The 25,655-nt window shown below is 41.5% G+C and overlaps 1 protein-coding gene across 1 annotated transcript in view; it reads right to left on the reverse strand.

Moving 5' to 3' along the window:
- Fas3 (fasciclin 3) overlaps positions 1-25,155 on the reverse strand; it is a 41,098-nt gene extending 15,943 nt beyond the window's left edge. Inside the window, exons 1-7 of the mRNA XM_076307821.1 lie at positions 25,136-25,155; positions 24,113-24,867; positions 21,252-21,386; positions 20,954-21,142; positions 19,448-19,632; positions 15,015-15,156; positions 11,824-11,937 (exon numbers count right to left, since the gene is read on the reverse strand). Coding sequence (XP_076163936.1) covers positions 11,824-11,937; positions 15,015-15,156; positions 19,448-19,632; positions 20,954-21,142; positions 21,252-21,386; positions 24,113-24,867; positions 25,136-25,155 — 1,540 coding nt within the window. The remainder of the gene's footprint in view (positions 1-11,823; positions 11,938-15,014; positions 15,157-19,447; positions 19,633-20,953; positions 21,143-21,251; positions 21,387-24,112; positions 24,868-25,135) is intronic.
- Positions 25,156-25,655: the final 500 nt, after the last annotated feature.

Below are 25,655 nucleotides of genomic sequence, written 5' to 3' on the forward strand. Positions count from 1 at the left end.
TCGATCTTTGGAAACGCAAATAGAAACGTTGGTGAAGATTCACCGGTGGTGTACGCAGTAAATTTTCAATCTAAATTTATTCTAACGGAAGAAAAACGAAAAGGAAGAAAGGAACAAGTCCTCCTTTTTCGGTCGTACCACGAATCACGTCCCATTTCGTATACGCGCGTTCGAACACGTCCGTTAATTACAAACGATCTTCGCGACGCTATATTCCACGCTAGTTAATCACTCGCGCGCGTTGAATATTCATTCCCGCCTAAACGCCGCGTCCCGCGTCGGAGCGTTTCCGGATACGGTTTGTCTTCGAGTGCTCTTAAATTATTGCCACGTGGACTCGAATTGCAAAACGATAAAACTCGTACCGTTAAACGTGTCTCTCTCTTGTACGCGAAACGACGGGAAAAACGGATATCGATCGACGAAAGATCGCCGACGACGCCCCGAACGAGGCGTCGGGACGAAGAACGCGCGACGAAGAGAACGGGTCCTCGTGTGTAATTTCGTTAAAAAAATCGTTAACGCGACGATACTCGCGAATACTGTTCTCCATATCGCGAACGAAAGGGAGAACACGAGTACTCGCGGAGTCGAACGCCGCCATATTGATCGAACGAAATTTTTCTTCAAAATACAGCGGTCAAAAAAGTATTCTGAAACCGTTCGTTCGCGATCGTTTATGGTACCATTCGCGTCGAATGCGTGACAAATCGTGCGTCAACCCATTTCCCTTCGTGGGACCAAGTTTTGGGTGATTCCAATTATTTTTGAGGTTATCGAACCTTAATAAAATGTTGTTTCAGCGACCGTACGAAAGATTGAGCGAACTTTGTATCATATTCTCTTCCATCACTTATCGATATTATCATTAATTTTTTACGTGGACAAGTGCAAGGGAACAACGGAACGATGAAAATTAATATTTGGAGAAGAAACGGGTTGCAACGTCTTGTAAAATGCGACGCCATTGGTCGTGGGATAATCTCGATGAGTTCACGGTGATAACTCGCGATAAGAGATACTGTCTACGTAAACGTTTCCAGTCTTTGTAATTCCCTAATTGCAAGTTCCCGGTATTTTTGAGGTTAGTTAGCCAACGTGCTTTTACAGATCGTTGAAAACCTCCGAATATTTAGGTTAACTTCGATATCGTAGTTCTCGAGTGGAATTATTTATTATTATACTGCGAGTTTGGTTTCCTTAATTGACACGGAAGATGCAACGGGACAGAGACAACAAAGTCGAAAGTTTGAGAGGAAATGGGTCGAAACGTTTCGCGAAATGCGGCGCCATTGGTCGTGGGATAATCTCGGTGAGTTCACGGTGATCGCTCGTAATACAAAATGCTGTCTAAAAAAGAGTGTCCTCGAACACTTTTGCAAAATCTCGATGAGCGAGGAATGTTTCCAGTCTTCGTCGTGACACGAGTGTATATATAAAAAAGGTTCGCGATGCGGATGGTCGCGACTAAAAGTTAAGAATATCGTTCGTCGAACTCTCGTGTTTCGAATCGTGCCGCCATAACGGTCGCGTTGACCACCTCGGTATAAAGTTCGCTACCCCGAGTTTTATCCTACGTTGTATCTTCGTGCATTTACAGTGTCGTTTCCGTGTAAGAATGTTTACACGATGAGTTCGTTAATGAACACCTCGAGCGTGCTTGTGCAGTCGCGGGGAAAAAGTCTCGTTATAAAAATTTAGCGCAAATGGGAAAGTCTCGTTATAAAAATTTAGCGAAAATGGAACGTTGTCGATAAAAAATGGTTAGAAAACGATTCAATGTATGCAAAATTCGTTAAGAGTGGCCTCCCTAAGCGAGGAGAACCTACGACGGACTTCGACGATATTTTTTCTTAATAGAAATCCGATATGTCGCGACACCATCCGATCGCGGAGTATTATAAAAGCATTCGCGAACAAAGAAAAAAAAAAAAAAAGAAAACAATTGAGTGGTTCGAGCGTCGCATCGTGCACATCCGCGCGTGCGCGCGAAAAAAGTCGCGCGACGTGGAGGGGGAAGAGGAGGGCTGTGTCAAAACCTCCTCCACCCACCCCCCTCGTTGCCTCAAAAATCGAAACGGAAAGAGGATAGCCTAGTTTCGATGCAAAATAATACTGTCCGTGGGACGTTGTAAATTACAAAAGTCGATAGGATCGCGCGTCAGTCGGGCACGTGTGGCTCGTGTACGAAGAAAAAAAAAAAAAGAAAAACCGGCTACGAACCAGAGCTACATCGTGGAATGTGTTCGTTTGTCTTCGAACGTGGTAACGGCTCGATATTGATAGATTTTCCTCGCGCGTGCACGCGAAAAACGCGGTTCTCTATTTTCTTTTCTCTCTCCTGTTTTCTTTTGTCTACTGTTCCTTTTTTTGTCTCGTTTACCACGAATGTAACGATAACTCGTTTTCACGACGGATCGCCGATCGAGTGAGTCGTGTGTACAAAGTTTTCCGAGTTCGAAAGAAATTTCGTTTTTCTTTTTCTCGAGAAAGAAAAATTTCCATAACTGTTTTTCCATTTCTCAAGGCGCGTCCCGTGTTTTCGCATAGGGAAAAATCTCGCGACTCGAGGAACGCGAGATTCTTCGAACGTGAGGAAAACGTTCGAATGGAGTTCGTTCGCGCGTGGAAATTCACACGTTCGTCGTGCGCGCGCAATTCGATCTAGGATTATTTTGTTCTATACCCTCTCCCCTTCCCCACCCCACCCGCCCACCCCACCCTACCCACCCCTTTGACGTAGATGAGTCCCATTAGAAAAAACCTCGACTACACAATTTGATTTGTTCGCGCGCCATCGTGAGATTTCCCCTTTTTACGGCTCTCGTCCACTCGTGTGTGATTTTTTTTCTTTTCTTTTTTTTTTCGTTCACTCGATAGCGTTTCATTTTAAATGCTAGTTTAGTCGCTTTCAAGAGCAACGCGCTGTTTCGTCGCTTTGGAGCGAGGACGACGACCGTCAACGATCGACAGTCTCACTCTCTCTCTCTTTCTCTCTCTCTCGTTCATTCTCTTTCGCGCACACACACACGCACGCACGCACACACACACACTCTTTCTCTCTCTGACTCTCGCTCTTTCTCTCAATACTCGAATCTCCGGATCGTCGTTCCCTATCACGGGAACGAGGCCACGATCGCGCGGAAAAGTTACAGAGCTCGTACGAAAAGTCTTACAATTTAAGAATCGGCTATCATTCATCCTAGAGTAGAACGGTACAATTTTAAGGACAGCTCGTAAACACGTGTTACTTAACGATATAACCTTAGCGATCTCCCTTGATCCCTTAACTCTTCGAGGTCCAGCCGGATGGACGAATTACTATATTTTCCGCGTGTACTATCGCCGATAATAACGCGAGGAGACGGGTGCGGTCTTTTAATTTTTTTTCTTTTCTTTTCTTCTTCTTCTTCATCTTTTCTCTTCGATTCGATCGAAACGCGGAGAGAAAAAGTTGACGCAATCAACGCGGAACGGGAACAGGCGGCCCGCTCTCGAGCGGAATTACACCTCCCCGGTTTCAAGTCACTGTTCGCCGCGTGTTCAGTACCACCGTCGATGGTCCTCGAAAAATTAACGATCGAACGACGTACAGTTGTAATCGGTAGTGTGTATGTAAATATCGTTTACCCAAGCGAATGTCCCCGGTGTTGGTGACGATTATACCCCCTCCCCGCGCTGAAAGGGGGGACGGCGGAGAGTGAAAAACCCGGCCCAGGCAACTCGCGCGACGCGGTTACAACGTCGCTTCGAAGATTCTATTTACAAAACTTACACCGTGTGACGAAAAAAGGTGAGCGAAACAAATTGTGTTCGCGGCGCAGTATCGAGGCGTCGAGGGATAAATCGTGTCCCGATTCGTCGACGAAATGATCGCGATTCACCGCGACGTCGCGTGAGACGTCGCTCGCGCTCGCCGAGAAAAGGAAAAAGAATACGCGGTCGTCGGTAGGTCGGTGGTGTTGGTCTCGCGTGGCTGCCATTGAAGGGACGAAAAAAATACTCCCCCGGTTCGTTCGTTAAAATGATAAAACAACTTTTTCGAACCTCCGCCCCCAACCACCGTGGCGCGAACTTCGAACAACTTCGAACCGCGACTCGTTCCAAATAAATACATCGAACCGAAACTCTTCGTTTCTCTTAAAACTATCGAGATTCGAGTCGAGGAAGAAGCACATGGACCACCAGGTACCTCGCGATCCTTCCGTATAACCCAGACTCGGGACCGAGCATCGCGGATCTCGGATCGAAACGAACCGCGCTCGATGACCGAACAACAAACCGACGCGACCCACGAGGGATTGTACGCGTCGGTGTTGTCTGTGAACGGATTCGAGAACCGAGTAGAAATACTCGGGACGATCGACCCTAGGTGTCTTCTTGGCACGAAAAAAAAAAAAAAAAAAATCTCCAACCGAAAGTGTAGAACGCCCGAACTCGAGGTATCCGAGATATCTCGGATCTATCGACGCGTCGTTGAGAACGATAAACGTAACATCGTTCCCCGTGACCCGATCTCGATAATTTTACCGGTAAAGATTCCAGGTTCGTACAGGATCGAGGTGTGTTTTTCGCCCCGATGGACCCCCACAGCCCCACCCTCTACCCTCGGTTCCATTTTGGTTGCGTTTCGGTTCGTCCAACGACCTCCGGGGCCAACGCATCGACCACCGCGAATGAAATTCTCCCGAGCGAGACGAGCAACGAGCGCAAATAGGGGTCGGTCGGTCGGTCGGTCGGTCGTCGGTTGTTCTTTTTTTTTTCCGGGGGGTTTCGTTTCATTTTATTTTTTTTTTCGTTTTTTTTTTCTCTCGTTAATATTTTGAATCCGCGTCTCAGAATCGGACGAGCGTCGCGCGGTGAACCGCCCTTAAACAGGTGTGTCCGTCTTTTCGTCCTTCTTCGGTTCCTTGACGTCCGTGCGGCCGTTCACGTATTCCGTGCTCGCGTGTATCGGATTCTCCTGGCCACCCTGCGGTATTTTCTCGTCGATGATACGCGGGTCCTCGTGATCCTCGTCGTCCTCGTCCCCGGGGGTGATGTGCGCCTCGCTTCCGGCGCCGACACCGCTCGCAGCTTCCTCGTCGCCCCGACGCCTCGCTGCAACAAGCAACGCCACGATCGGTCAAGGCAAAAGTGTGTGTGTGTATGCGTGTGTGTTTGTGGAGTTCTTTCGTAACGCTCTATTTTTTTTGTGGTTTTTTTTTTTTAATCGTTTTCGTATCGTCGCTCTCCTCGAACGCTCTTTGGGTCGGTGTTCGTTTTTCGACGTCGGAGGATCATTTTTCTACTGGGGTGTGTGTGTGTGTGTTTTTTTTTCTTCTTTTTTTTTTAATACAAACCGTGCACGATGCACGATCGTCGTTAAAGTGTGTCGGGCAAACGCGCGAGTTCTACGCTCGGATTTACGCAGTTCCTCTTTCTGACACGAGAAATGGTCCTCGATCGGTAGTATCGATCTTTGTTGGAGGTTGTTGTCCGATTCGCTCGAGTTTCATGATTTTTTTTCGACTTTTTCGTTACGCGTGATTTTAGGTGTCACGAAGCACGGTCCTGCGATATTTTTTTTGCGATATTTGGTTCCTCGAAGAGTTAGAACAGATACTTTCGAAGCGTTTACGACTGTGTGAATATCGATACCGAACTCGGTTTCAAGGAGTATCGCTTGGAAAACTCTTGGAAAGTAGAACAATTATCGATACGATGAAACGATACCGAAAGTAACATTGCGAAAAGTTTGTCGCGTACTTGAGAAATACTCGAAGCTCGAATCACCGATACAATAATAACACGAACGATAAGAACACAAAATGTGCACTTGGAAAAACGCTCGATTGTAGAAGTTCAAATTGTTTTGTTCTCTCAAGATTGTACAGATTAGAAAATACAAGGAAAAAATAGTACAGTATCCAATAGAAAGAGAAAATAAAATTAAACGTAACTTCATCTAACCGTCACGAGGTTACCGTACGAAAATAATCGATCTTCCATCGTGAAACTCGAACAATCCTCGAAAATTGATTACACTCGAATCGTTTCACGATACTCGCCAGGACCGATCTCGTCGAATATTCTCCGAATTAACGAACCTGTTCTCTCTCTGTACCGATTTCGAAAAAGATAATTTCCATCCAATGTCAGCGAATTCAAAATGACCGTTCAAACACACCGAGACAATCAAATTCTCTCGAAACGTGAGGATGAGGACTGCGTCCCGTGTCGCGTCACTCGGGCGTTTGCGTTATCGTGGGTGGATCGATCCGATCATCGAGCGGTTAATAATCATAGCATTCGCAAGCAGGTCATCGGCACTATACTTAAAACCAAGCAAGGTAAATTTGTGAACGAACGCGCAAACGTGGCCAAACTTCGAACAACCGTGATTAAGTTGAATCGTACGAAGTGGTACGCGTGTCGGGAAATTTCCCGGGAAAATCGGAAACATTGATTCGATATGGATGGGGGTGTTATCGGGCGAATTGAACGATGCAATAGGGGTGAGCTCGAAGGTTTCTGGGGGGAGTAGGGGTACCAGCATGCTCGAACGAACTAAATCGTGACGAAGACTTTCCGTACTGTTCTATCGGTGGGGGTGTCGGGGAAAATTGGGGGGTCGAGAAGCGATAATCGAGAGAAAGAAAATGAACGCAAAAGAGGTCTTGGATTGTTTGACTTGGAACAAATGTCACCACACTTGCCTTCGCCGATTGTTTAACGTTGCTTGTCGCAAAGAAGGAAACGTTCTCCACGTGGCCCACGTGTGGGCTTCGATCGTCCACCGGTTGGTCCCCCGTATGGAATTTGTCGAAACAAGTGTCGCGACAAACACCACCGACGTGTGTCCCCCCTCCCCAATCCTCGGTGTTTTTCAAACGCTCTCCCATCGCGACCTAACCGTGCACACTTCGAATCGAAGACTCGTCGAGTACTCACCGGGTTTCTAAATTTTTTTGCTCTCTCGTCGGTTCGTTCAAACCGCGTTTAAATACACGCTTGTCGGAGAAGTTTTCTTATTTTTTCTCTCTCTCTCTCTCTCTCTCTTTCTTTGTTTTTTTTTTTTTTAATTTTTGCGATGCACGCGTGCATGTTTTAGTTCGTTAACAAGCCCATAGACGTGTTCCCGTCGAGCGATTTTTCATTCGATTTGCCCCGAACGCCACGGTTCGCCGTAAACTTTTCTCTCGCCGCTGTGGAAAATTAGTTTCCTCCTCCGCACCACCGTGGTAGGTGGTAGCAGGCCGCAAGGAACGAAGTTTGAAAAACACTGCGTGAATAATGGTCGAATGCGATATAAAAAATTAGGTACTAGATAATTATTACGTACATGCTGCGGTGGTGTGAACTCGTGAAAGCGCAACGTGCATGCCGCTAATTCTGGCTGACGAAATGTCGATGGAAACGGTTCCCGTTCGATCGATCGCTCTCGCATAAACGATTTTCTCTTTTTCGCTTTCGTTTTCGATTTTATTTTCATCGAGACCAAACGGACGAGACTTTTCACGTTTGCAACGACACCTTCGCATCGGGCGACATTGTTGCGACGAATTTAACATTTTTCTGGCTGCATTTGAAATTTGAGAAATTTCATAAAACTATACACGCCCCCTATCGAAGTGTTCAACCCTTAATCAGTGCAGTAGTTATTTTGACACATATAATGGAATTTGGTAATTTATTAAAAAATAGAACGAATTCTATTCTTGACGATATATTCACCGAAGTTTGTCAAACACCATCGTACCAATTCCAGGTTAAGTAGAATTTTCAGTAATATAAATAACTGTAACGAAACTTAATTTTTTCGAAGAGATATATACACGAATTTTAAATCGGTAAAAATTCTATCTATCTTGTAATTGGTAAGATGGTGTTCGACAAATCTGAATTTATCATACAAAATTCAATTTATTCAGTTTCTTGGTAAATTACCAAGAGTGATTCGCGTCAGATTTGTTGTTCACAAATGTCGACAGATATTCGAACAATTATACGAGATCTTACCCACCGTATCGTATTATACATATGACAAAATAAACACCATACCGATTAAACACTTCATCTCGTGTACAATTCCATGAAAATCCATCAATTCCAAATTCAATCTCTCTTTTATTCTGTCCTACGATTGTCAACGTCATAACATTATACATACGACAAAATAAACACCATACCGATTAAACACTTCATCTCGTGTACAATTCCATGAAAATCCATCAATTCCAAATTCGATCTCTCCTTTATTTCGTTATTCTACGATTGCCAATGTTTACAATTATCAACGGTTCAGTGTTAATTGCGTTAAATTCTCTTATGAAAATGTTCTCGACGCAATGGGCCCGACGCGAAGGGTCGAACACTATATATTCTCGCGGTGAAATGTCTCGTCGAAAAGGGACAGTAAGCGATCGACGAGATTGTACGGGAAACGGTAGATCTTGCCAGCTTTTATTTTCCACGAGCGATCGTTGTCGAGAGCGCGTGGAATTTACGCGAAAAAATATTTGCGAGAAGTCGCGACGCGCTCGCACCGCGAGTCGATAAACGTATCATTCCGAACCATGAAATTTTGATTTGTTCATTCGTCGCGCATGGTCTCGCTCGTACGGTGGATTTCTGCCCACGAATAATCGAACTCTCGCCGCGTTCTTTTTTTTTTCTTCCTTTTTTTTTTGTCTCTTTTACATATTATCGACGAATTTGTACGATTTTTCCTCCGCAACCCTCTCGTGGCAGCTCGACTCGAACGAATTCGAAAAATGTATCGGAAAGCAGCGGAGAATCACGGAAATCGATCAACGCGGAATTTATCTTCGATTACAAAAAAATAATATATATTGTTTGGCACGTTTAAAGCAATTTTCACCCGTGGTTCCGAAGAGACGCTGAAAACCGACAATAAGGTATTTTATCGTTCGTTTTTAATGAAATGTAATCTCATTTTTCAATGGATCGGGTCATTTTATACGCAAGGTACTCGAATTTGCGTTCTTTTGTATACGATCGGAAACATTTCCAAAATGTGCATGTTGGCGATTACGCGCACGGATTTTCTGCGTAAATTATAGATACTTTATTTTACAATCGATAGGTTAACCGTTGATTATACATTTCTTTTCCAAGAGTTGAAGTTGTCGATGAAATTTTTTGGAAGATCTGTTAAATATTTGTAGAATTCTATGAAATAGAAGCACAAATCGAATTGTTTATAAATATCCCAGTTTTATGAAAGGTAATAAACGTTGATCGTGCGTAAAGTAAAGTTGGTACGTTTCCATCGTGACCGTTGGCTTCACAGCGCAAACAGTCGGAAGTTTGTAAATTAAAATGTGCTCGTCTGGCAAGTAACATATGTGTATAGGCCACCGCTGTGCACACTTTGGGAATGGTTAAACACTGAACTTTTCTCAAGTATTGGGTTTGATGTTCAGCAATATTTTCTTATGAAATTACGCGTCCTCCGCCACTTCGAGTGGAGTCGTACAGATTTAAAACACGACGATGAAAATAAAGTTCGTAAAGGTACGAGAAAATCGACAACGTCGTAGTTGTGCGGAATATTTAAAAAAAAAAGAAAGAGGTCCGTATGAAAATTCACGTTCATCTCGAAGCACGCATAGCTCGAACGTTACCACACTTTCACGCAGGATGAAAAATGTTACACGCTAGTCGAGAGTCTCGAGAAATTAACGTGCTGTAACAATCGATCGAGAGGGAACACCACCTTACCAATTCCGAAAAATTGTTATTCTTTTTCGTTCGAATCTTTAAACGAGTTTTTCTCGAGAAATGTTTCTTCGAACGGTACTGTAACTTTTTTAGGAAAAAAAACAATTTTTCTTTTCGCTGCAAGACCACAGAAATATTTTCAATATCATTCTCTATTGTCGATTTTTTTCCCTTAATATTTTTCGAGAAGATTTCAAATTGCTCGATATTTCCTACAAAATTTACATTCCCTCAATTAAAAAACCTATTGTTTCTCGATAAATCAATATTTTTCAAAATCGTCCAGTTTCTAAAAATTCCAATTTTATTCGATTCTGTCTATCACGACCAGAGAAATGAATCTCACGGTGCAATATCAAGAACTTCCAACAACGTTGTACAATCTTGTATTAATATTTGTAATATTTGTACACGTTGACGTAATTTTACGAAAATTGGCAGAGACACTGTTCAAAGTAGGTACTTTCGATCCACGCGCGAAACATTGATACGGGACGTTCCGTATTGTCGAGAAAAAATTCGGAAAATATCAGCTTTTCTTTCTATTCGGAAGACAGTGTTCCCTCTCTCAAGGGGGTGGGTACACGCTGGTATCCAGTGCAGTGATTAAGTGGTCCTCGTCGATGAATCGGGACGAAAACGTGAGATGGCCGAGGAGCTGATAAAAAAGTGGTCGCGGGGAAATAGTGACGAGCAGACGAGCTGATGATGAACGAGGAAACGAGCAATACTTTGCAGACAGAGGGATTTTGTTGCTTTGCTGCCTGAGGTGACTTACCCCTGGACAGTGTCATGCCTAGAGTACGGAATCGCAAGGTAATTGTTGATGTTTCTCCATATTCTTTACTTGGCCCGACTTGCATGCTGTCCTATCGGTAGCGGCACAACACACAAGACATTTGTATACATACAAATATATAAATGTAAAATCATAGGCATTTAAATATTAAGGTGGCATACAGCTAGCAGATATCGTTTTGCTCTCCGGTTGTTACCTATCGCGTTACACTATCGATCTATCTCAGATCGAACCCCTTTTCTCTTCCTCGTGTAACATTATCTCGTTCGGAGACATTTTAATGGTTTCTCGCGCGAAAAAGGTAAGCACGTTGATAGATTTTTGAAAAATACGAGAGATTCAATGGACGAGAATCGAAACACGTGATGCTTGTTTTCGTTTCTCGGGGACGTAACAGGAATCCCGAACTTCTTTTTTGGATCTTTTAACAATTTTCCGTAATACGTGTATCTTTGTCGAACGGAGGGACCGTGAAGATTTATTTCTCAGTTTCGTACAGTGATTTTCTTTTACTTTTCTTTTTCGTTGTATTCAAATACGAGAAGTCTTTGTTTCAATTTATGGCAAATGTCCGATCGTTGTTTGTAGAATTCATTGTCTGTGTGATCACGAGTCGTGGAGAAAGAAAAGGATACATTTGGAAACTTTTTTTTTTTTAACGAAATTGAAAAATAGAAATTCTTAATTACAAGTAGACGCGGTTTCGCACAGCACGAGAATTCTACAGGTTCGCGACTTTCGATCGGATATCCATCGAACACGTTGATTCGTTGCATTCTGATTTACTTGAACGCTGCAACCATCGAACGAAGAAAAAAGAAACGTACAACTCAATACGGCGAGAAGAGTCAGCTACAAGGTGAATGCTATAAAAAGAAAATTAATTTCGTACACGAACAACACTGTCGTGAATACCTACGGCTAGAAAAATAAAATCAATTATTTACACATCGACGCGCGGTACGTCGTACAAAAATCATAAATAAACGTTCTCCTTTCGCAAACAAAAATTATCCGTGTGGATGAACCGCGTAAAATCGCTGAACGAGAGTCGATTCGTTTATGGTTAAAGTTCGAATATTATTATTATTAGTATTTTTCTTTTCTTTCAATTCAACGCATCGCAATTTTTCTTCAATTTATTCGGTTTCACTGCGTCATCGTACACCGTAGTTTCTATCGCTTGTACGTAATTAAACGTAATTAAAAGTACACGAAAACTCGCCAAAATGGGGTAGGGGAAACACGTGGCACGGACGGAATAATTTATGCGAATTGTTGAATGAACGAGTACTCACCTGCGAAGCACCAGCGTCCGGTCGCGCGGGCAAAAATTAGTAGGAAAACGACGAGAATTAGCACCAGGGCACCAACGACGATCCCGATGATGGAACCAGCGTCTAAATCAACGCCTGAAATTTCGTAGAAACAAATTTTTTAGCTGCGGAATGTCTTTTCTTCTTTTTTACAAATTTTCGCGTCGTTCTACCTAGACAAAAAATTTACGATCGATCTCGAAATTTCTCCGCGATTTACTAGTTTTTACCACGTTTGAAAATTTCCCCTCGTGGTGTACTATTCACCGTTTCAAAAGTTACGTATCATTCAATGATTAAAAAAATAGAGAAAAAAAAAGATTCATCGACTCGTCTTTGGTTCGTAATATTTTATATGGAATACAAACTGTATTTAAAAAAAAAAAGATTTCTCGTTGCACGGTTTCCTTAGATTAACATTAAACTTGAAACATAATTGTATCATGCGCCAGCAGCTCAACACGAGTATAATCGAAGTTATTGTAATTTAAAGAAATTAAGAAAAGCTAGTTTGGGCGAGGCTTGATGATTCTTTAAGCGACATCGACAAATACGGGGCGTCCCAATCGTCACCGGTCGATTTGAATTTCCCGCTGTTTCTAAAACGTCGAACCGATCGACCTGAAACTTTACAGACGTCATTTGGACAGATGGGAGATTAATCGTGGAAAAGTACACGATGAACGCAATGTGTAATTCCTCGAACAGGTGATATCAATTGACCATTAAGATTCTACGTTTTGACACCTTTGGCCTTTTTTCTCTGGACTCAAATCAAACCGCGAAAACGTCGTGAGAAACTTTGTAAAAAAATCAGTGGTCTGTAAACAAGGCCGAAGAAACCAATTGGAAGATATCTTATCCCATACTTAACTCCCAAGTTTGTACTTTGAAATGAAAAAGAAAATATCAAGATCGTTCAAACCGTTCGAGTTTCATTCGAAAACAAAATCGACCGGCGATGATTGGGACACCCGGTATTTGCGTATCCGTCGAACAAAGTCACGATAGAATGATCCTCGTGCCGCGTGGAACGTTTAATAGAGAGAATTGCACAGCAAGCGTGAATGTTCCGCGCTGGTAATAAATATATTCGTACAGATTCAACAAGCGTACGAAGCCTTCCGCGCGTTCTGTGCGCGCTCCGTGTGGGACCAAAAACTAATTTTGATGCAAAAGTGTGCAAAGAAATCAGTGCCGCGGACCTGGGTTCGATATCGGGTAAGCGTCAATTCATAGAGAGGCAATCGCATAGAAATTTACACGCCTTTCATGAAAAATATAGATCTGCCATTCACGGTCCCAGTGATACGAATAACAACGTAACGTTAGACATACGCATATTCAGTAGCGCGGAGTTCCATTCAGGGCAGTTTCTATGAAAGATTTTTCTCTTCTTTTTTTCTTTTTTTTTTTTTTTTCATTTCAGCCCGTTTCACGGAAACGATCACGATTCCCAAACAAAATGACACCGCGGAACACGCGAAATGAACGGTTTTTCGTAGTTCGCGTTCACTGTGAAAATATTGATTTCGACAAACAACCACGACGATCGTTCCATCTCGCTAGAGATATCTCGTGCAACGCGCACGTGTTTAAAATATCAACGCTCGCAACTTTCAAGACCTCGAGATTAATTTTTTTCAGTTATTTCTTTTTTCTGCAGAGAAAAATTAAGCGTCGACTAAAATTTCATTTGCACCCAATGGAAAACATTGAGCTGGTTTACAGCGATACACGAGATACTGTACAATGAATCGTGCACGAGTCTTTCGAAAGTGATTTTTCGTGAAGATTCCGACTGTTGTCATCTATGGTGTGAAAAGTTCCAATTGGAGACTAGCTTCATGAATTTCTGTTCAAATCGATACGTACGTTGTCGAAATGTAGTTAAAGACTCTGATTGATCTTTCCACGGAATTTTTGAACGTTTTTATTATTCTCCGTTGAATCTGTCCAGGAATTATCGTCGATGAAAGTTGCAAGCGGTAGAAAAAAACCGAGCGATGAAATATTCAACGTCGATCATTGAATTATAAACATGATTCCCAGTGGTATGGAACTCCGCGCCCGGTTGACTACGATCGGCTACTTACGTATAGTTATTTGAAAGAATGACATTACCTAGTGCGTGCATGTGTTCGGAGAGCTTACCATAGAAGTGACTGAGCGCCCCTGCGTGAGTGCATGCGGTGAAGGATCGATATCGTTAGAAAAACACAGTGAGCACATGTACACGTACGCATACAGAAAAGTATTTTAATTCATATTTTTCGGCGGCACCGAAAACGTAATGATGACTGACGGTACATGAAGGTGACAACGAATGTGACGTAGACCGATAGACAGCGGTGTGAGAGGAGTATGCTCGATCGAACGGAATGGAAGTGACGAACACGAAGTGCGTGAACTAACAGCATGATCGACAGCTACCAGTGAATTCGAATCGTTTTTCATTTATCACTCTACACTCCTTTTATATCTTTTTTTTCTCTCTCTGACCCGCGATATTAAAATGTTTGCTACTACTGATCCGACGTTGAGGTAGAGGATCGAATTATTTTTTCTTTTTTTCGTTGGCTCACGTTTCGACCCTTAACGCACACGATCGTTTCTGCTTTCTTCGTTTTCCGTAGTCTTTTCGATTATCTTCAATCGAAATAAACGATTCCGCGATTCACGGCAGGAACAGGGAGATTTTATTACTCGTGGAGCATGGGAATCGCGAACGACGAAATTGCATCGAAGAAACTCGTTTGAAAATCAGTCGAGCACGTGTACACCTAATGATCGGTGTTACGAGTTTCGTTGTACCGGTCGTTAGGTGGGCGCGAGTACTCGATCGATTTTCGAACGTGTTTTTCACCAAAAAGGATTGTCTTCGGTGCGATTACGTTGTTCTCGATTTTCGTTTCACTTCGAGTCACAAAATTTTCTTTGCTCAGTTCGTACCGTGAATTACTACACTGGCAAGTATAGATAATTACTATTTTAGCGAGTATGGGATTCCTGGGTCGAGGGTCGAAATTCTGCGCCATTGTTACGAAAAATTGAAATATTATCTTTTCTCAAAGTTTAACGTGATGTTTGCCGTGTTCCGTTACGCTACTCCGGTGCAGAGTGCGAGTAAGTGATTCATGATACTTCAGTCGCGAACATTTCGATAGTTTTACCTGCAGGTTCTGTGGATGTCGACAAAACGATACGGTATTCGAAAGCTCCTTCGTCGTTGCGAGCTTCCAGGATGTACTCCTTCTCCGTGTCGGATTTTTGAACGCTGTCGATCGTGAGTATCACGCTCCACGCTCCTCTTCCCTGTAACAATAGATTTCATTCTGTCGTTTGAACATTTTTACATCCCACCGATGAAACATCTTGGTCGTCGAGTCACTGAAAAGAATTTCTCGTTAACGTTCATCGATTTGAATTAAATTCGCACTATAGATTGCTCCGTGCAACGAAGAGATTCTTAGAATAATCGTTGTTAATTTATAGTGTGATTTGCAAACGGTACCATAGAGTATCGGGCGATTCTACTTTCAAAAATGAATAGAAAATATGCAGCACCATTTCTTCTACGGGACATTGTTTCAGAGGAAGTAAATTTCAAAACTGCTTCACTATACTCTCACGAAAATACAAAGAGAACGTATCTTCTGTTGCAGGGACCCGTGGGTTAGGTCGCTTTGAAGTTTGGCGATCGTTCACTCTCTCTCTATCGTACTCACTCATAGTGAATCTCTATCGCTTCTTTCCTTCAACGATGCACAAGCGGTCGAATCAAAGCCTGTGATACGAAAGGTCGATTACGAGAACAAATTCTCCACCGTCCCTCCTTAAAAAGCTCCATTCGAATCTAACTAGCTCTTTGTCCAGGTTTCATTCTCCCACAGAACCGGGGTAACGCGCGAACGCGTTACGTTAAAGTTTCTCTCAAGAGTACCTCTCACCTGACCTCACGTGACCTCATGTGACCTCGCCTGACATCTCGTAACTACCAGTTACCTTTGGCAATCTCACGTGACGTCTAGTGGCCTCACGTGACCCCCGGTGACACCCCAGTGACCTCACGTGACCCCCCCCCCCCCAGTGACATTACGTGACTCCAGGGTAGCCAACGTGATCCCCCAGTAACCCCACGTGACCCCCAGTGACCCCACGTGACCCCCGGTGACACCCCAGTGACCTCACGTGACCCCCCAGTGACATTACGTGACTCCAGGGTAGCCAATGTGATCCCCAAGTAACCCCATGTGACCCCCAGTGACCTCACGTGACCCCCCAGTGACATTACGTGACCCCAGGGTAGCCAACGTGATCCCCAAGTAACCCCACGTGACCCCCAGTGACCCCACGAATCCTCCGGTGACGCCCTAGTGACCTCACGTGACCCCCCAGTGACATTACGTGACCCCCAGGTGACCTCACATGACCTCTGGTGACCTCTGGTAACCTCTGGTGATCTCTGGTGTCCTCGTGCGAAACTCAGAGAATTAAAACAAACCAGACTCGTATGTTCGTAGGACACTTTTTGAAATGCAGCCATGAATTTCCAAATCGTCCACTCATACGTGAAAATACACGTTAATCGTTGCACAATGAACCACGCGCGACTGAATTTACAACAATTCCTAGCGTTCGATACCCGCGTGAAAACGTGACCTCGATCGGTGTCACGACGAATCTCACTCACTTTTAACAAGAAAATCTACGAAATGGTCGCAACCAGTATCCGGGCACCCCATTGCGGTGTACAATCATTTCGATCTACAAGCCTACCCAGCAAATAGAAGGAACTCGAACCTCCATCGAGTGTCCACTCTCAAGAAACATTACTCGGTGATGATTTCCATTCTGTTTTCGTCGAACATTGTCGTTGTTCCCCCGCCACGAGAGTATCACGCGAACTTTGCACGCTCCCATTACTGGTTTTGTTTTCGATTTGTTCGACCGATCGGATGCCGCGATCGGTTATCTCGCGAGCCACCTGGACAAAGATCAACCATCCGCTTTGCGAGTTGCACACGCGATGCGAAACTCACGGGAAGAAAAATCGTCGATGCGTTCCATTGATCGACGCCGCGCGTCCGTGCACGCCCCCACCCCCTCTAACAAAGGAAACGCAACTCTTTCGAAGACCGTAATTGCGTTTTCATTGAAAACGAATTCGCGTTCGTCGACGGCAGCACTCGGCTGCAGTTTTTCACTCGACGACCGCGAGTCCGTTTGAAAGCCATTCACGCTACCAGCTAGACAAGCGGTTTTTTTTCCTCTTCTTTTTTTTTTTTTAACAGAGGAGGGGTTTGACTTTATTGGTTTCTTCTGGAGAGGACGTGGTTAAGGAATCTACGTCCATTCAGAAGACTTTCGAATCGCCGTTTCGAACGTCACGTGCACATATTGCAAAATCGAAGCGCATCTTTGAATTTAACGCCATCGATGGTATTACTATTTCTATTGGAGATGTTTGTTGTAATTGTCTTGTTGCTCCGTTTGTATCGATGTCCGTGAAATTTTCTTCTTCGTGCAAACTAATTGTAATTATCTTTTTCTCTTCAGATTCTTTCTTCTCTACTAGAATTCTCTCTTCTCTGTTAAAATTTTTAATTCTTCTGTTAAAATATTTTTTAATTTCTCATTGGATTTTCGAAAGTGGATGGAGAACAGACGAATTAATTTACCGAATATAATTAGTTCTTTGTTTCGATAATTATCACCGAATATTCTTCTTCCGAAATTTTCTTCTTCGTGCAAACTAATTGTAATTATCTTTTTCTCTTCAGATTCTTTCTTCTCTACTAGAATTCTCTCTTCTCTGTTAAAATTTTCAATTTTTCTGTTAAAAATTTTTTTAATTTCTCATTGGATTTTCGAAAGTGGAAGGAGAACAGACGAATTAATTTACCGAATACAATTAATGAATTCTTTGTTTCGATAATTGTCACCGAATATTGCAGTTAGAAACACCGTTAATAATTGAGCAACTTTGAAAAGTAATTGAAAACGGTTTGAATAATTCCTTTGGTAGTTTGAATGTTGAACGAAACGTGTAATACATTTTTCAAATTTCGTTCGTCGGTACCTTTCTCCCTGTCTTTGAAAACCGTGCATCGCAACTGTACGATGAATTCATCGTTGAATATCTTATTCAAGCTTTCTTACGTATTCTATTACTCGAGAGCAGACTTATTAATTATTTTTCGAGCTCGAGCGACTCATTGCTACTCAACGATGTTACCGAGATCTCGTAGCGATTCCTTTTGATCGCCAGATAAACACGAGAAACGAGATTTACCTTTAATTGTTTCGAGTCGCGGCAGTTGCTAGGAGTTGCGTTATTATTATAGAACAAATAGAGGAGGACGACGAGGAAGATCCAGAGACGTACGATTTTTAAAAGAATTTTTAATCGAATCGTTGGAAAGAGAGTGAATCCGCGACGATGCGTTATCCTCGTTATATAGCGACTCGATTTTGTTTTAATTGTAACAAACGAGAGTTGGTGTAACTACAATTCATCTAAAAATTACTTTGAAATTTATAGTAAACGATACTTGTTACTTTCTCCAAAAATTCTTTTCTAAGAGCATCGATTGCACAATATTTACGCGTTACTTTCACGGAACAGCGATTTTTACAATAAAACGATACTTGTTTCTCGTCAAACGAACAATTACTTCGATTACTTCAATTTTTAGTCACGTTTAACAGTTCGAAGAGACATTTTCCCAACGATACCGATAGTTAAATCGTTCGGAGCAACTACTTGGACCAATTTGTAGCGCCAGAATCCAGAAGGAATTTCATTAAGTCTGTTTGATTAGGAGAGAGGAACTTTCGATCCACGACAATGCGTAAAAAGCGTTAACCGTGTAAATCGAGGTCCCGGAATCCGAAACCTTTGTCCCATTATCCTCGAGTTTCTTTTTCTTTCCTCGTTCGAAATCCGCGCTTAATTGTCTTGTTGCTCCGTTTGTATCGATGTCCGTGAAACTTTCTTCCTCGTGCAAACTGATTGTAATTTTCTTTTTCTCCTCAGATTCTCTCTTCTCAGTTAAAATTTCTAATTTTTCTGTTAGAAAAATGTTGTAATTTCTCATTGGATTCTCGAGAGGGGAAAAAGGTTCGTTTGTTTTAAAATTCCTTGCTTCAATCGTTCGAGAGACAGTGTACCTATTATTATTTCCTCGTGAGAAAACTCCTGCCTGGTGATGACACGTTTTAATTGTTATTAAAACGTAGCTTATTCGAAAATCTGGTCGAAATAAATTTGGAAAAACAGCATCCTACGAGTGTTCACGACACGTGTGGTGTTGTGTTATCGGGATAGGAGTGAACGATCGATGAAACGTTTCGTCGACAACGCTTATTAGACTTTACAAGCAGGGGAAAATTTTACGTCTCGGTGGATACAAGCGGTTGCAACTTTCTCGTACATTCTCTCAACAAATTCATGGTACTTTATACTCCATCGTTTCCCTCGAGTCGCGTACTTTCGAGCAACCATCGGGTGGACTTCTTGCCATCGGAGGAACAGCGAACGATGTTTACCAGTTTCGATACAGATACGAAAAAAAAAACGATGAAAAGAATCGGATTAATTTACCAAATCGACGGCAGTCGAGGTCTCGAGTCGGGTGCTCTCGTCGGTACGACCCTCGTTGATCTTTTCATCGTTCACTCGCCATAAGAAGCTCGGTCTGGGGTTCGCGTAAACGGTTACGTTCACGATACCCTGACGTCCAATTACGTATCCAAAACGCTCGATGATTGGCTGCGGTTGCGGAGGATCTGTGCAAAAGATGGAAAAATTATCGTTCGATCGTCATCTTTCGCGAAAGGTTTCTCAACTTTGTCGAGAGTGTTGCTGAAACTTCGAGCGAAGAGATTCCAAGCTTTTTAAATGAATCAAAAGAGATATTTAGTGTCGCAAATCGGAGAGAAATCTGAGTATTTTTTTCTTATTACAATTTTCAACTAGTACAAATGATAACTTGTTTTAATTACGATTTACTTTTAGAAGGTCGTCGATCTTTTCGGAGCACTTTCGCGTTTAAAAACAATTGTGATTATTTTCCGAATCGGTCAAACTTTTCTCGCTCGAGTTTTGTGAATATTATGAATTATTACTATTTACTTTCAAAGTATCGATACTTTTCGCGTTTAGAAAGAATTGTCACAATTTTCCAAATCGATCTTTCTCTCTCAAATTTCTCAAGACACGTTGTTCTTATTCGAATTTTGTAACTATTATAAATTCCTACTATTTACTTTCAAAATGTCAACTTTGTCGCGATACTTTCGCGTTAAAAAAAATTGTCACAATATTCCAAAACGATCTTTCTCTTGATTTCCTACTTTAATTCCTACTATTTACTTTCAAAATGTCGTCAACCTTTTGTCGATACTTTCGCGTTAAAAAAGAACTGTCACAATATTCCAAAACGATCATTCTCTCACAAATTTCTCGAGACACATTGTTCTCGCTCAAATTTTGTAACTACTATAAATTCCTACAATTTACTTTCAAAATGTCAACTTTTTCGCGATACTTTAGCGTTAAAAAAGAACTGTCACAATACTCCAAAACGATCATTCTCTTCCAAATTTCTCGAGACACATTGTTCTCGCTCAAATTTTGTAACTACTATAAATTCCTACAATTTACTTTCAAAATGTCAACTTTGTCGCGATACTTTCGCGTTAAAAAAAAAAATTGTCACAATACTCCAAAACGATCATTCTCTCCCAAATTTCTCGAGACACATTGTTCTCGCTCAAATTTTGTAACTAGTATAAATTCCTACAATTTACTTTCAAAATGTCAACTTTTTCGCGATACTTTAACGTTAAAAAAGAACTGTCACAATACTCCAAAACGATCATTCTCTCCCAAATTTCTCAAGATACATTGTTCTCGCTCAAATTTTGTAATTACTATAAATTCCTACAATTTACTTTCAAAATGTCAACTTTTTCGCGATACTTTAACGTTAAAAAAGAACTGTCACAATACTCCAAAACGATCATTCTCTCCCAAATTTCTCAAGACACCTTGTTCTCGCTCGAATTTTCGGCCATTGGCGATACCAACGAGTGTTTCGTCGCTTACAGTATACTTGTAACTGCACGTTAGTTTCCTTGGGTTTGTCCAAAGCGATGTGACTGGCGACGCAACGAATAACTTTTCCATTGTCGGTCCAATCCAAGCTACGTGATGCGTTCTGCACGGCCAATGAGTTGTCGTCTACGTTCGAGTCGTAGATCGTCGGTCCTTGCTCGTTCCCGATCGGTTCCTCGTCTGACGAACGAAAAACAATACAAATAACACGTGCAAAAGCTCGACGTTGATCGAGACGCGAATATTAATCGAACGGAGCTAGGTCTAGTCGCTCTCGAGAGGTGATTACCAAGGAATAAGGAAACGTTCGCTGCTGGTCGGCCGGATGGTGCGCTGCAACTCACTTCCAGTTTCTCTCCTTTTCTGTAGACATTTCTGCCGTGTGAACCGGAGCTCAAGTGAAGTTCGGGACTCTTCGGTGGTTCTGTAATTCGAGTTTGTGGTTTTCATTCGTCGAGTCGTCGTGCTACCACCCAGCGTGGATTTGTTACGAGATTCGGAGGAAACAATCCGAAATTAGTAATCGGGGAGAACTACCGCGCTTTGTGACTTATCTCGAAACAAATACGTCTATTTGGATTGTTCAATTCGATCGCGACTCGAAGGGTTGAAATATTTCAGTTAGCGTTATATTTACTTACGGAAGCTACGAAGAGTTATTTTTGCAACGGTGGATTTGCAAAATAAGGAAGTAGGAAGTAGATCGAAGGAAAGGACTAAAATATTTAAGTTCGCGTTAGATTTATTTGCGGAAGATACGAAGAGTTATTTTTGCAACGGTGGATTTCTATCGTAGGAACAGATTAAAATATTTAAGTCGGTGTTACATTTATTTAAGGATTACGCGGAGAGTTTCATTTGTGCAACCGTGGATTTGTGAAGTAACGATGAGATTGAAAACCGAGAACGAAAGTTAAACTCGACGGAACGACAATACCGAGTTCGAGACTCGTAATTTTTATTCGAAATTTTCACAACGATGTTGAGAATATTTAACAAGAATTTAATTTTCAAAGGCGTTCGATCTCTGGGGATTTATCGCGAAATTCGAGAAACAATTCGAAATTTGCAACGAAGAGACTTAAGAAGGATGTCGGTAGTATTTAACGAAAGTTTAAATCTTAAAGAAGTTCTTCGTTGGTTCTGTAAATCGAATTTGTGGTTTTCATTCGCTTGTCCGTGGTATTCAAGCTTCGCGGATTCGTCACGGGAATCGAGGAACAATACAAAATTAGTCACGAAGGAATTTAATAACGACGTTACGAATAATTAAACAAAGTTCAAGTCTCAAAGAAATTCTCCGTCGGTTCTGTAAATCGAGTTCGTGGTTTACAATTTTCTTCTCGGTGTGGTATTCAAGCTTCGTGGATTCGTCACGGGAATCGAGGAACAATACAAAATTAGTCACGGAGGAATTTAACAACGACGTTACGAATAATTAAACAAAGTTCAACTCTCAAAGAAATTCTCCGTTGGTTCTGTAAATCGAGTTCGTGGTTTACAATTTTCTTCTCGGTGGTATTCAACCACCGTGGATTCGTTTCGAGAAACGTTTCGAGATTAACAATTCGGGGAACTTAATTAACGTTGTAATAACCACGTCGAAGAATACTCGAGGAGAGAATTTTCAAAGAAATCGTTACAACGAACGTGGCGTTCATCTCGGTAGTACGGATCGTTTGGTTAAATTCCTCGTTAAATCGGGGTTCATTAATTACCTCGAGCGATCGAATGTGCAAATCTCGATTTAAATATGGCCGAAACATCTTCAGACCCCGATTATTCCGTGCCCACTATCATTTATCTTTATCGACTTTATCCGAAACAGTAATATACTTCCGCGCTCTCTTATTTCTCCGGCCGTAAGCAGTTCTCTTAACGAAGATTAATTAGCTTTCGAATTCTCCTATTTTTGTTCTTCCGTAATATTCTCGTCCCCTCGCCGATGGAATACTTTCCACGGAGAACCGAATTTACGAAGCTTCGGGGGCTCCTTTATTAATTTACAAAATTACGCGCGAAATGTTCAACGATTATACTCGCGAACGCGACGAAATATTAATCTTTCGGAGACGAGCCCTTCTTGATAAAAATTAATTTTCTTCGCAACAAGAAGGGAATTTTTGATCAAAGAATTCGTTATTATCGAGGAAACGCGGTGCTGTTGAGATAACAACCGAGGGACGCGTACGGAAAAAGTATTAACATTACGCAACGATACAACCGTCGAGGAATATCGTCGATATTTCTCCGTAATCGATTCAATGGATGGAAACAATTAACGAAAGATTACACGCGTAATATGTATAATCGATAATGTTTTAACTCGAAACGGAACGTTTAATGCGCTTGAAAACGCACAGCCCGATTTACAGTTGATCGCTAATTACATTGCAGCGCTACCTTCGTCAAAATAATTAATTCCAATTACGAGATCAAATAGTGAAAAAATAATGCATTGTTCTCCCCGTGTTGTAATCGTTGCACTTGAAACTATTTTCGAGCCAATTGTAGTTTTATCGATTAATATCAAAAAGAAATTTAGATTAGATTCAGAAAAGAAATTTCGTCGATTTTATCTTTAATCGATTACATTCGAAAAGGAAATCTCGTCGATTTTATTTTTAATCGATTATATTCAAAAAGGAAATCTCGTCGATTTTATTTTTAATCGATTATATTCAAAAAAGAAATTTCGTCGATTTTATTTTCAATCGATTATATTCAAAAAATAAATTTCATCAAATTTATTTTTAATCCATTATATTCAAAAAAGAAATCTCGTTGATTTTATTTTTAATCGATTATATTCAAAAAATAAATTTCATCGAATTTATTTTTAATCGATTATATTCAAAAAAGAAATCTCGTCGATTTTATTTTTAATCGATTATATTCAAAAAAGAAATCTCGTCGATTTCATTTTTAATAGATTAGATTCAAAAAAGAAATCTCGTCGATTTTATTTTCAATCGATTCAAAAAAAAGAAATTTCATTGATTTTATTTTTAATCGATTAAATTCAAAAAAGAAATCTTATAAAATAAAGATTTTATTTCCAATCGATTAGTTTCTCGACTTCTATTGTCGAGAATACGATCTACGGGGGGGGGGGGGGGCAGAGATTAGATCGGTTTGAATCACACTTACTGGCAACAATGATCTTCACGGACTCTGGCACTTCCGGTTGGTTGGTGGACCCTGTCAATGTGCACTTGAAAATTCCGTTATGGCTTTCCTTGATATGGGAGATCGTGACCCCGCATTGACCCGTCTCGGTGCCCTCCCCGTAATACGCGATACCGTATTCGGATGGCGGTTGTCCTTTCCACAATACGTAACCTCCTTCCATGCCAGGTATCTCGACACGGCAAACACGAAGAGGTTCGCCCATTCTGCACATAATTTGCAAACTCTCGCCGAGCCGCACCGTGATCGGTCGTTTGGGCTCGATGTCCACGACCAATTTCGATTTTGTTCCTGAAACAATGAGAACGAACGAAATTAGACGGTAACCCACACAATTAGGTGGAGATGAATCAAATTGGACGATGATGACCGATAATTCAACGATTGCGGACAAAATTGGGTAGAGACGAACACAGTTGGACGAAGTAGAACAAAATTGGACAAAGTGGAACAAAATTGGATAAAGTGGAATCAAATTGGACAAGGTAGAATAAAATTGGACGAAGTCGAACAAAATTAGACGAAGTAGAACAAAATTGGATAAAGTGGAACAAAATTGGATAAAGTGGAACAAAATTGAACGAAGTCGAACAAAATTGGACAAAATGGAACAAAATTGGATAAAGTGGAACAAAATTGGATAAAGTGGAACAAAATTGGACAAGATGGAATCAAATTGGACGAAATCAATAAAAATTGAACGAAGTTGAACAAAACTGAACGAAGACGAAAAAAATTGAACGAGAACGAACGATCGCAAGCTGGTTTCCTTGCACAAATAAAATTAGGTAAAACAGGCGTCCACGTTTCGTAATATTTCTTAATTCCCGCGTCACGCGCGAGTCTTGCGGATATTTATTCGACTTCTCTCGAACTACGTCTGCGTACACGTGGTTTCATACCGTCGGGGATAACGAAGGCGCGATGTTTTATTCAAAGAAATAATAACACGTTTATTTCCTCTCCGCGAACAGTATTACATACATTTGTATCTGAACAGGCATTTTTTAGTTACTGCACGGTAGAATTAGTTTTTGTTTCATTTTCGAACGCATACGAAACAGGAGAATTTTGTAGTACCCTGTGTAAACAGGATTGTATTTTTCGTTCGATACTGTAGGTACGTAAAAATAACAATAGTTGTGCAAGCAAAGTATCCGGATAAATATATCGAACAGTAATGAAAAATAAAAATTTCAATCACAGGATCAATTTTCCCTTTGCATTCGAGAGTTTTGTTTCTATTGCAGACAGGTCGTTTGCAACTCGAATGAAATATTATAAATAATTTTATCCAGGATTGAAACGATAAAGCGTGCACACGAGGTGAACATAAAATCGCAAAAATGTTTATCGATTGAGCTAACGTACATATCCTTGAGCATCCTTCATCAATCGTGAACGCGAACAAGATGTCCCCCTTCGTAAATTTTCGACTAAAGTAAGTCGATGGAATCGATCGTATTTTCGCGGTCATCGACACATTGCAAAATACTGTGAACGT

The sequence above is a fragment of the Ptiloglossa arizonensis genome, chromosome 3 (assembly GCF_051014685.1).
Source record: "Ptiloglossa arizonensis isolate GNS036 chromosome 3, iyPtiAriz1_principal, whole genome shotgun sequence".
Classification (NCBI taxonomy): domain Eukaryota; kingdom Metazoa; phylum Arthropoda; class Insecta; order Hymenoptera; family Colletidae; genus Ptiloglossa; species Ptiloglossa arizonensis.